Raw genomic sequence first — 12861 nt, 5'->3', positions numbered from 1 at the left:
CCGGGATGGATCGGAGCCTGCCGCGGGGCACGCCGGGAACAGGGCGGGCAGTGTTTCGGGGGGCCCAGAGGGAGAGCTGTCGCTGACTCGCTCGGTGTCTCTGGAGGCTGTTGAGGTCGAGAACCGCGGCGGAGGCGGCTTCTGCCCAGTCGGGATGGCAGACGCCACGGCCTCCCCGGTGGGGAAGCGGCTCCTGCTCTTGCTGGTAGCAGGTCCGGGCGAGGGAGAAGCGGCGGGTTCGGAGCCTGGGCCTGCTCTGCCCTCCCGGGCCTGGAGGAGCGGGACCGTGCGGGCTATGAGTGGGGCTGTCCCTCAGGACCTAGCGGTAAGAGCCCTCAGGCGGGGAGAGCGCCGGGGCTCGCCCGCCTTGTGGCGCGCTTGGCGTGGTTTCTCTGGGTCTCCGTGTCCCCGAGGAGGAAGGGATGGCGGGGGAGCTGCCTGTGTTTTTGGGTGGGTGGGAGTGTTGATCTGGAGGAAACGTCTCTCCCTCTCTCCGTTTTCTTCGCCTTTGCGCGAAATAACCCGGAATCCCTTCCTTGTAGGTGGAAGCGAGGGGTTCTGGCGTGTAAGGCCGCTCTTGGGCCACTGATCTCGAATTTCAGGTGCTGCGTTTACGGCAGTTCTTGGGTTTTTGTTTTTTCTCTCGGCGAAAAATCGCCTTCGGATCCCCAAATCCTGAGCTGAAAATGCTAGGGATCCATTTATTAAGCGAACATCGCGCGGTGTGTGTGGGTCTTAAACAATATTCGCAATAGTTTGTTTGGCTGGTAGGTTTGCAAATTCCTTTTCCGGTGGCCCCGTTTAGTTACACTGTGTTTGGAGTACGGTGATGATGTTGTTTTTTAAATCACACTTTTCTAATTTAGTTGGATCTTGTAGAGTTCGCTCATTTTTAAGGGGTCTTTTGGCCTCCTAAGAATACTTTGCCTTAAGTGCAAAAGTCTCCAGGATTATGGGTTATTGAATCTAGGATAATGTGTGTGTATGAGTTTGTAATCAAAATATTTTGATGGAATTATTCACCTGTAAACCTCACATGTGAGATTGTGGGGGGCATGTAATATTTGGTGTATCTGTTTTCCTGGTTATGGGATACATACATAAATTGGCTTTAATTGTTAAATGCAAGACACAGTTTCGATTTCAGCCTCAAATGACATTTAATGTCTGGAGATCTTGGTGCTCTCTGAATTTGGTTATTTGCTTGCAGACATTTCTTTACCCAGCTAGGTAACATCAGTACTAGTTTGTGCCCTGCCAGTGTTGGTGGGGGTGTGGTTTTCTCCTTGATAGTGTCTTGATTAGGGTATTGTTTTCTTTTTGTATGATGTTAATCCCTCCATATCTTCTGAGTATTGGCTGCTGGAGAGGAAGAGTTCTGGTTTTTTTTTGTTTCCTTACTTTTTTATTGTCTCTTTTGAATGGTGTGCAAATGTGGTTTATCTCTGTGTGTTTGTTGAAGAAGGAAACAAAAAGACCAGACTATCTCCTCTCCAGCAACCAGTACTCAGAGAAGGTGGGAGTGATACCTGACAATCAAGCTGTAAATAAAAATAATAATAAATGAATCACTAAATAGAAAATCATATCCCCCTCAACACTGGCAGGGGAATTGCTGTGTATAATCAGGGAACAAACTTCGTCTGTAGTATTGATGATATACATAGTTGGATAATGAAACATCTGCAAGCCAATAAATGAGCACCAAGAACTCCACAGTTGAACCCTGTGCTACATATATTCTTTTTTATATTTTATCTCACATAAGTAAATACAAGTAGAAGATGGGTATGAACCTAAATTCCAATTTGCATATTTGATATTATCAACATTTTTCCATAAGGCAGTCTCAGCCATTTATTACAGCAGTCGAGCTCTCTACTCTGCTTTTTACCCATTGACATAGTCGCACAACACACTAGTTTAAGCAAAGATGCATGGAGTTGTTTCTGAGTCAGCATGCTGTTTTTTTAGTGTAGTATATAAAACAGTCCATCATCTAAAGCAAAATTTATGGGTTTTTGGAGCAAAGTTATATGAACCCAAAAGCTTTGTTTTGTTTTATCATCTGCTTGATATTTTGAGACACACACACCCTTCATGATTTAACTTGCTTCCAAAAATTTTCAACAGAATTGGGTACATCACAATATATCCTTGCTTGACCTTAGCAGTTTCCTTGTTGACTATTTTTCAAAGGACATTTAGGTACATTAAAAAGAAATGCAAGCTTCAATAGACCTACCCCACTTATTTTACTTTTCAAGAAAGAATTATAATTGAATGGTTGAACATTAGAACTTGTTTCAAAAGGTTTATAAAAATGTGTAGGTAAGTAAAAGAAAAATAAGATAATAGAGTTGTGTTAACCTATATATTGGATAAGTTAACTGGATTTGCTCATAACTCTTAAGCCATAAGCAAATATATGTTTTAACTTATCATAGTATATGATCACAGATGTCTTTCAATTAATAATTCTGGAATTATACTGTAGTTGACATTTTTCATGATGGATAATGAAGAAATGGAAAATGCAACAATGCCATTTGATTTGGCTTTCTACTATGGACATGTAATCTGGGAATATTTAAAAATTAAATTGACTTAATTATCCAGATCAAGTTGTACTTTTAGAATGGATTACAGTGTATAAATAACTAGAATAAATATTATAATGAAATATTCTAGACTGAAGTATGCTGTAGAAATTGAATTGGAAATAAGTGCACAAGGAGAATTTTGGGAGGCTAAAAAAGTTTTACTGGCTTGTACGAAGGTTGAGCAAGTCTGAAATGGACAAATCCTAAAAGGATTATGAAATATCTGTGATTATTATTCATGATCCAAAAACTGGAAGTTGGTTTATCTTTCTAGTTTTTTATGATTTAGCTTCATAATGTCAGATTCCCATGAGAGAGATAGCAACTTGAACATGTTCTCAGTATGTAGTGATTGTAGAAAATAAAAGCACATTCAGAAAGCAGCAAACTTCCAGAATATGTGTGTAGAATGTTTAAAATGTGTTAGGATTGTTATTCCTTAGGAAGGTGTAACAAAAGTCTAAGCTATGGATTAAATGGTATTACAAATCCAGTTGAGTAATTATTGAAGGAAAATGCTGTAGATGGGACTTTTTAATTTAGACAAATGGTTACTCAAAATGACAGGAATGCATGGTTATTAAAAATCATATGTGAGATGAAAGAAGCAAGATCATTAAATGTAAAAGTTTCTATTACACCTTGTGTGGGGGAAATAAATGAAAAAAATCCAGAGATGTTGAGGCAGAGGATTTGTTCTGGAGTTGAATCGTCTATCAGAAGACAGGGTTAAATTAGAAACTAGATATTAATATATCTCAGTACAGTGTTTATTATCACTTTGTACTTACAAAGCTAGTATACAAAGCTAATATGACAATAACAGTTATGCTGAAAGCCCTATGAAGCGGTATATAAGTCTAATTAATAAATAAATAAAAATAAATCAATTCCTTCCTATTTTGACTCTATTGTGTTTTGAACTGAAGAATTTTCTTTAGAGAGATTCCTGTTTTTTAAATACTATGCCTGATCACCTTTACTTCCAGTTGATTATAAAATATAAATAGTTTAAAATGATTCATTGATTCTGGTGGTTGATTTACTTTATTTAAAGTATTGACATACAGTGTTTTAGAGTGACTTCATGAATTATATAACATAAACTTGTACTGAAATAGTATCAGTTTGTAGAGAAAAGCTTAATATGCTGCTTTGGAAATTCATAGATACTCTGTACAATAATGTGTTGGAGCTTTATTATTAAACAAGTAGATGGTCGCTTATATTATGTTGGCTTGCCCAGAATACATGGATAGAAATATAGTAATAAATGACTATGTTATATTTCCTAATTTAGTTATCATTGAAATTCATTACTATTCATTAGATTATCTCAATTATCTCGATTATTTAAAATTTATAATATTACCATATAGAATATTTAAACATAATCTATCCTAGCTCTGTTTAAATAAATAAATAAATAAATAATATCTAACTAACGGTTTAGCTAAATGCAAATTTGTATATTGTGTGTTTTCATTATTAAGTACACACACACACACACACACACACACAAAAACAAACTGCTTTTACACGTTGGCCTAAAGAAGCTGCAGGTTCTTCAGCAGGTCTCCTAAAGCTGTTCTTGAGTAAGATACGAACATCAGTGCTAACTATTCTGTAGATTCTTTTGGATTTCTCCAGCTAATTATATTTTTATTCTTAATTCCATTTGTAATTTCCAACTAACTTTTAAGTGAAGCTATCCAGTTAGCTCAAGTTTTTATCAGTAAAACAAGAACTTTAAGACCATCTACAGAACCTTGTTTCAAAAGCTTCATTTTTCTGCTAAAAAAGATACTTTCAGTTGTACCTCTGGAATGCTGTTTCAGCGTAAATGTCTATGGAGATACTCAGTCATCCAGGTCATGGTTGTCCCAAAGGTGCTTTTTTCAAGAGGCAACTGGACTTTCTGGTTTTTCTTTGAAGACCTTTACCTTCTCATCCAAGAAGTTTCGTTTCACTTCTCATCCAAGAAGCTTCAGTTGTCTCTTTTAAAAAAGTACCTTTGGGACTGTTTCAGCCTAGTGTTGTTGTCTTTTTTTTACCTCAGACTAAAACTTTTCTGTTCTTCAAGGCTTTTGAAATATTTATATTTGATTGGTTCAGAACAAATGATTTCATATTGTTAAGTTCTATTATATTCTTGCAGGGGAAGGGATTATGGATATGTGTTTTTGAATCAGTCATGATTTCTAGTGACTTCATGTATGGTTTACTTGTTTTTCTGGCAACAAGTGGAGATTAGTACCCTCACCACCGTCCAGGCCTTCCGTACAGCCCTCAAGAACTGGCTAGCCCGTCAGGCCTGGGGATAAGTCTACTTTCGCCCCTCCCGAATGCTGAGTGAATGTTGAGTTTTACTGTTTAATTTATTTTTGTTCACATTTCTTTTGTATTGTCCTACACTCCCTTTCCTTTTTGATTGTAAGCCGCCCTGAGTCCCCTCAGGGAAAAGGGTGGCCTATAAATGTCCAATAAATAAAATAAATAAATAAATAAACAAACATTTTCAGTAATGGTTTGCCTGTGCTTCTCCTATGGCTAATTGATAGTGACTAGCAAAGTCTCCCAACTAAGTTATCTGCTGAATGCAAGACTAAAAAAACAAGTTGCCTTATTCCTAAAGGTAAATGTTTCCCTGTCTAGTCATGACCAACTCTAAGGGACAGTGCTCATCTCTGTTTCTTAGCTGATGAAGCTAGCATTGTCTAAAGATATTTCCGTGGTCATGTGGCCAGCATAAGCCAAGGATGCATGGAATGCTGTTACCTTCCCACTATTTATCTACTCACATTTGCATGCTTTCAAACTGCTGATCGGACATGCCAGATTTCAAGTTCATGCTTTAACTCTTGGAACAAACCAGTTCTATTTTGCAGTTACATTTTCTAATATTTTATCCCTACAAAGTACTTTAAGTAGAAAAGTTATTTTGTGAGGCATTTGCCCAATGACTACAAGAAATTATGAGGCACCTAATTTTAAAAAGTCAACAGGGGATCAGCTCATAATTGAAGCCAAGGGTGTTTTTCTAGAGAATGGTATTCTGAATAGCATCCTGAAGTAGAGAAACACTAGAGTCAGTAGATATAGTTTATCTGTAATTATGCTTTGCTTTTAAAAGTAACTTGATACTTAATTTGCTTAAGTCTACGTCTAATGTTCATCTTTAAAAACCAAATTTCTTTTTCTTATCTGCTTTAAGAAATGGCATGAGAGAAAAAAATCATGCAGATATTTAAAAATATAATAGCATTTTTCTTCTTAAATATGGCATTTGAATATGTTACTGAAACATTGCTCTTGTGTTTTCATTTTCAAAAGAGTTAGAACACAAAACTCTTAAGTACAGTCACAATAATAAAGAGATACAATAATCAAACTAAAAATCAAACTTTCAAACTTTTCTAATAGGAAATATAAGAAAAATTGTTGAGGAAGAGAATAGAAAGGCATTTTTAATGAAAACATATAAACAATTCAAAGTTGAAAATTAGGTTAAGACCAGTCTTAACATTAAATGTAAGGCACAATTGGTACAGATAATTCATGTCAGTCTCAGATCTCCAGCGATTTCTGTGGTATTTTTCTGTTATTAGTGTCTTAAATTCAGTATGTCTAAGATTAGATTTCTCTGTCTCAAAGCCTCTGTTTTTAGTTCTAATCTGTTAATGGAGTTAATCAACTACCTCTTAGGTGGAAGAAAAGCAGTAGCTTTTTACATTTTTTCCAATGTATTCATTCTATTGCCATGAACACCAACTAGCAGTCAAAAGACCTGATGAAAATTTCTTTAATTTCACAATGCCTGGAAAGACTTGACCATAATTAATCACATTATTCATAAAATGTGTGATTCTATGTCTACTGTGCATTAACCATGGTTTAAGTATGTTCATGCGTTATGAAGGAGTTTTCAATCATGTCTTCTGACTGATAATTAGTGTTCATGGATATGCTCTGCTAATCTTCTGCCTTCTATCCTGCATATTGGCTGCTGCAGCTCTTACACTGTATGATGTAGATCAGGAGTGTCAAACTTGATTTCATTGAGGGCCGCGTCAGGGTTGTGTTTCACATAGGGGCGGGGCATTGCCAGGGTGGGCATGGCCAGCTCAATATCACTTGTGTCGGGGGTGCCTATGTTGGCCTGAGCACTCTGCCAATGAAAATGGAGCTTGTGAGGACTCCGTTTTTGCTGGCAGAATCACCGCGGGTCAGTCCTTTGCTCTTTCCAGGGTGACTCCGTGGACCTTGAGTTCACACCCTTGTTGTAGATGGTCTCCTGTCAGGTTGGAACACTTCTCTCAAAGATAGTGACACACTTCTCAAGAAAATCAATGTGCCCTGTTCTACTCTCTTCCCAAGATGACGGTAATTGCCTTCCCGGTTAACTGCTCAGTAACTTTGATCCCTGCATATTAAATTCCTACCCTGGCTACTTGCTATTCCTAGATCAAGACCAAACTCTTTGTTCTATCTTTTCTTTTCATAATCTTAAAATACAGATGACAAACATACTTTATTCTCTTTTCCCTTTAAAGTCTCATGTTAAATCAGAGGGCCCAGGATTGGCCATATTGTATCACCTTGATCTGTACTATGTCTGGAAACAATACTGTAAATACTTTTGATACGCCAAAGAATTCAGTTTCCCTTGTCTTTTCATGAAAGACAACACTATTAAAATGCTTTCCTTTTTCTTTTTTACTCCTCTGATAAGTATGAAGGTTAAAGGGACAGGTAGGATCTTCTCTTGTGGGAAGTTTTGAAGATGGAGAAACCTTTACATTATTCCTGGAACTTTTTGTTGGAAAGTGGTTTGTGTATCATAGAATTAGAACAGTCCATTTAAGTCATTGAATTTAAACTTCAGCAATCCATGTTCCTCCTTGTAGCACTCTGCTGATTGCAAGAAGAATTGGCAAATAACAGTAGCGATGTCATCAACTTTTTTACACCTTCTCCAGAGGTTCCTATTAGGTAACAAAGTATTTTAGAGTCGTAGAGAAGCAATCATAAGTTTGGAAGAGAAATGACCCCCCCCCCCCACCAAGCGGGATTTGTTTGGCAAACGCCTGCTATTTTTTCCTACTATCCACAACTACACTGCACACTAGGATAGACTGCCTCCCTGCACCTTTGAAAAAGAGACAGAACCTTGTCACTTTCATAGGAGTTTTGGGCAGGGGGGGAGGAACTCCAGAGATTGCTTATTTCTTATACCAGTTTGTAGTGTCCTCTCTCAATGTGCTTGCATGTCTGAAGGGAAGGGGGTAGTACTGCCAAGTACATAAACAGAGTCTTAGTTGAAAAGCCAAGCTGATATTAGATATTCTTACGAATACATATACTGTTTGCATTTATATCTGAATGAGCACATTCTGGAATCTTTTGCAGATATTTGTGGAATTTGATCGATGCAGTTGGAAGCAACATGCTTGGGTAAAGGTTCATGCAGAAGAAGTTATAGTTTTGATGCTGGAAGGTTCCCTTGTTTGGGCTCCTAGAAATGAACCAGTTTTGCTGCAGGGAACCAGGGTGTCAGTTGAACATTGGCCTGCATTGGTGAGTATTTTCACAATTTGTTATACTTAATTTGAAGCAACTTATATCATATCACAGTGATGGCTAACCTTTTTTGGATCGCGTGCCAAAAGTGGGGGAAGCGCAGGGGGGTCCTGCGCAGGTGTGCCCACATCCATAATGCTATGTGCACAACTCCCATGTGCATGTGAGCGTGCGCACACATCACGCATGCGCATGCAACCCCCTCCCTCTTTTGGCCTGTGATAGACCCTTTTTTGCTTTCCTCAAGCTCCAGAGACTTTCTAGGAGCCTGGGGAGAGTGAAAACAGCCTTCCGCGCCCCCCTGAATGCCCTCCCAAGGCTCTTTGCTCTCCTGGGCTGCCTTGGGTGTGAGCTGTGCAGCCTGCTCTTGGAAATGGCTGTGGCCGATGGGCTTGGCACTGAGCTCTTGTTCCCCTGCCTGGGAGATGGAGCCCAGGGAAAAATATAACGGCCATTTTGGAGGCAGCGGACCCAGCATCTTCCTCTTGGTTGGGTGGCCATGCTGTCCCGCGCCGGGCCCCAAGCCTCGCAACCACCCCGCACAGACTTTATCACCATTGCGGCCTGCGAAGGCCCGCGCGTTGGCCAACCTACACCCTGGGAGACCCATTTCCTGGCTCCCATGTTCCCCACCTGGGTTGTGGGGCAACTTCCCCTGGGCATTATCCTCCGCCCCCTACAATGCTGTTGCCGTCTCTGCCGGGCGTGCTGCCTACATCCATGCCACTGCCGCCACCTCAGGTCCCAGTAGTCCCTCCACGTGTTCCATCAGATGCACAAAAAGCATCTGCAATTGGTGTTGCCCAGCCCACTTCCCCCACTTCTTCTGGCTGCTCCAGCATCCTACCTGGAAACAGCACTCTGACAGCCGCTGCGGGCGAGGGGGCGGCAGTGGCAAGGACGGGCAAGGACTTCCTTCCCCACCCGAACGGGCTACTTGCGTGGCTCCAACCCGTGGCACTGACGTGGATCCGCAGTCTGGCGTGCCTGGCTGGCTCAGGTGCCCCAGAAGAGCCGGCTGGGCCCTGCGCAGCCCAAGAAGAGAAGCAGCAGCTGCAGCAGCCACAGGAGGAAGGGCAGGAGCCACCGGGCAGCCACCACAGATGCTCCCACAACAGTGAGCCAGGCCCTCAGTGGTGTCTTTATGCGGGTAGCTCACTTCCCCGCCAGCAGCTCCTCCTCCAGCATCCCAGATGGAAGCAGCAGTGCAACAGCCACTGCTACCAGGGTTGAAGGAGTGGCGATGGCAAGAACGGGTGATCATCCCAACTCCAGCGGCTGTTGCGCTGCTGCTTCCAGCTGGGATGCTGGAGGAGCAGCTGCTGGTGGGGAGACAAGCTAGCCACATGGAGACGCTGCCAAGGGCCTGGCTCGCTGGTGTGGGACCTGCTGCAGTGGCTGCCCGGTTGCTCCTGCCCTTCCCCCCGTGGCTGCAGCTGCTGCTCTTCTGGGGCTGCACAGGGCCCGCTGGCTCTTCTGGGGCACCTGAGCCTGTCAAGCACTCCAGATCCTGGATCCATGTCAGTGCTGTGGGCTGGAGGGCTGGGGCTGTGTTAGTAGCCCACTCAGATGGGGAGGGAGGGAAGCCCTTGCCCATCCTTGTCACTGCTGTCCCCTCACCCCCGGTGGCTGTCACAGTGCCGCTTCTGGCTGTAGTGAGTGGGAAAAAATTATTGAAATGAGAAAAAAAAAACCTACAATGGAAATGTTTGTACCCTATAGGCAGTCCTTGATTTACAAGCATTCATTCAGTGATTGTTCAAAATTACAATGATGCTGAAAAAAATGACTTGCGATCTGAGCCTGAAATTACAATCATTGCAGTGCTCCTATGGTCATGTGATCAAACGTTGAGCACTTGGCAGTCCTCTGTGCTTAAAACTGCAGGGACCCTTCAACTCCTCCATCTGTCTTTCTCTCCCTCCAATCTCTGCCCTTTCCTCCACCCTTCACCTGGCCTTGGGAGATGGCAAGCAGCTGCAGACCCCTGTGGTTCTGGAGCTGCTTGCTATCCTGCTTCCTGCCGCACCAGTCGAGAGAACGAGAGAGATTCAGCTTCTGGGCTGGGAAGGACCAAACTCAGAATGGGTTGGATTGGCATTGATACTCACTGAATGACCTGCATTAACAACTACAAAGTGGAGAACCAAGATTCCCAAAAGAACTCAGTCTGGTCTCGTGATGTCTCACTTTACACGCGCACCAACTTAATGATGGAAATTCCATACCAATTTTGGTCATAAGTTAGTATTCACAATCTGTATTATGGAGATATTTTAAAAGTATTGGTATTGTTCTATATTGACCCTAAGTAAAAAACTAAGCATATTAGTTTTTTGGGGATGAAAACATGGCCACCTTCATTTTTAAAGAAAATTGTGTAATTCCTTTTAGCAGATGAAAATATTTCTCAAACAAAATTTTGGTTATTTTGATCATATTAAAAATAGTGTGTTTGAAAGCAGAGAGAATTGTATATTTCTGTATGTCTATGCGGGCTTCCTAATGTGTATTTCTACTTTTTGTTCTGTTGTTTTTTTTCTTAGACATTCACTCCTTTGGTAGATAAACTGGGTTTAGGGTCTGTGGTTCCAGTAGAATCTCTTGTAGACCGAGACTTGAGATTCCTGTCTGATGCTAATGGATTACATCTTTTTCAGGTAAGTTAATCCAGAATTGTACACCTTTTATTTGTCATGATTTTAATATAAAGGGAATATGAGTTTCATTTTTAATTGTGCTTTGTCTTCAATTTTCTTCCATCACCCTGTCTTTGGGAATAAAGGGGAATGCAGTAATTAGGCGAAGTACTGCTCTATCATGCTGCATGATAAGCAACCTTTGAAGTGAAACGGAGATATGCGAAGGAAAAGTTTTCAAAACCCTATTTTAGGAGAAGGAGCTGATGTTGCGACGGTACGGACATGCGATCTTGGAGCTCTGAGATCGCAGCCGATATTTTTACTGCTGGGTGGTCCATCTGGACCTAAACCGTCCCAAAGAGACGGTGACAGGGAAGAATATGTCTTGCTGATCTCAGGGACATCTCAAAGTCCCTGATTGATCCAAGAGAATCTCTTCTAGCCGGCAATAGAAGCGCAGCCCCAAGCTGCTGAAGTCGGGACAGCTCTGCAGCAGGAGGAAAACTGAAAGAGAAAGTGTGTCCATCTGGTGAGGAAATTTTATTTTTACAAAAGGGGCCCAAAAAAGATTAAAACCAAATTAAACTTGTAAAGAAAAGAAAATAAGCGGTGAATTTAAGCTATTTTGGACAGTGTGTTATCCTTTTTTTAATTGTCTTCTATGGATGGAAGTTTTGCAAACGCTTCCTACTTTTTAAAGTGAAAGTATTGGGTTTTCTTCTTCTACTTTTTTTTTTTTTACCTATGATTTTAAAAAAAATATTTTCACAATACTGGCTTTGACGGGGTTTTTTTATTTTTATTTTGTTTCATTTAAGTTTCTTTTAAGCTTGGAATATAAAGGATATAAAAGGAATATAGAGAGCAGTAACATCAGAGGGAAAAGAAGTTACACTGCCACTTGGAGGTTGGAGGCTGAGTTCTGGAAATATTTTTCTCTCTCTTTTCTTTGATCATTTTGATCTTGCACTTCAAAGGTTTTAGCTTGCAAAGAGATAAGATGGGTTGGATGTCTCTTTGGCAGCAAGAGGGAAGTGGAAAAAAAGCTTTGTTTTCCAACTTAGCAGTGTTTATAAATTGGACAATGACAAAATACCAAGAAGAAACCACAACATTACAACAGATTATGTTTGAAATTCAAAAATTATTAGAAACATCAGAGAGAATTGAGAAGAAATTGGAAAATATAGATGGTAATATAGCAAAATTTGATGAAATTGAAGATAGCCAGCTAATGGAAAAAGTGGAGGTTAGAATCTCAAAAACCCAAGGGAAAAATGAACAAAGAGGCAAGATAACTGTGGATATTGACAGTAATCTGAGCGTAGTTGGAAATGGAAAGAATGGAACATGGAAAGGGAAGAGAGATGGAAAGGAGCTCTGCCCCAGATTTCAAGGTACAGAAGGAGAAAAAAGAGAAGAATTGATGGATTTAAGGAGAGGAACTTTGACAAAAGCACTACTGATAACCAAAGATAAGCTTATTAAAGAAGCTGATGGAGGCTTTCGAGAATTTATAAGACATGCAACAAGCAACAAGGTGTGAAGAGAAGTCCACACAAAGTTGATTAAGGAAATAACCAGAAGATTAATCCCACATAAGGCAAAAGAAATAAGAGTGTACTATTACTGGAAAGACACAGGTTGAGATATGAAAACTATTAACAAAATATTAGCTAAATAGTTAAAATTAGAGTGTTATGTTCAAAATGAAGTGATAATGGATATATATAGATAGATAATTGATAATGATATAATGTGTGTGTGTGTGTGTGTGTGTGTGTGTGTCTTGGTTTGACGAGAAAATTTGGTATAAATTTTTAAATGGTGACCATGAAAGGAGGTTTAGAAATTTTGTTATGTATGAAAGCCTATAATATTGAAATTGGATTGATCATGGATATAGTTAGATAAATAATTGATAATGATATAATGTATACGTATATATTGGTTTGACAAGAGCAAATTTGGTATACATTTTAAATGACAATGAAAGGAAGTTTTGAAACTTAGTTATGTATGAAAGCCTATAATAT

At 40.2% G+C, this 12861-nt stretch overlaps 1 protein-coding gene across 2 annotated transcripts in view; it reads left to right on the top strand.

Moving 5' to 3' along the window:
• Window positions 1-53: 53 nt before the first annotated feature.
• Window positions 54-12861, top strand: part of KDM3B (lysine demethylase 3B) — a 48867-nt gene continuing 36059 nt past the window's right edge. For both annotated transcript variants that reach the window (XM_087709297.1, XM_087709296.1), the window contains exons 1-3: window positions 54-325; window positions 8013-8180; window positions 10730-10843. In XM_087709297.1, coding sequence (XP_087565423.1) covers window positions 155-325; window positions 8013-8180; window positions 10730-10843 — 453 coding nt within the window. In that variant the 5' untranslated portion in view covers window positions 54-154. The remainder of the gene's footprint in view (window positions 326-8012; window positions 8181-10729; window positions 10844-12861) is intronic.

Source organism: Thamnophis sirtalis, unplaced genomic scaffold (assembly GCF_051295495.1).
Source record: "Thamnophis sirtalis isolate CommonGarterSnake01/CBP01778 unplaced genomic scaffold, rThaSir2_p1.2 scaffold_3, whole genome shotgun sequence".
Lineage (NCBI taxonomy): Eukaryota > Metazoa > Chordata > Lepidosauria > Squamata > Natricidae > Thamnophis > Thamnophis sirtalis.
The sequence above is the reverse complement of the archived record's forward strand: the minus strand, read 5'-3'. Positions and strand labels throughout refer to the sequence as shown.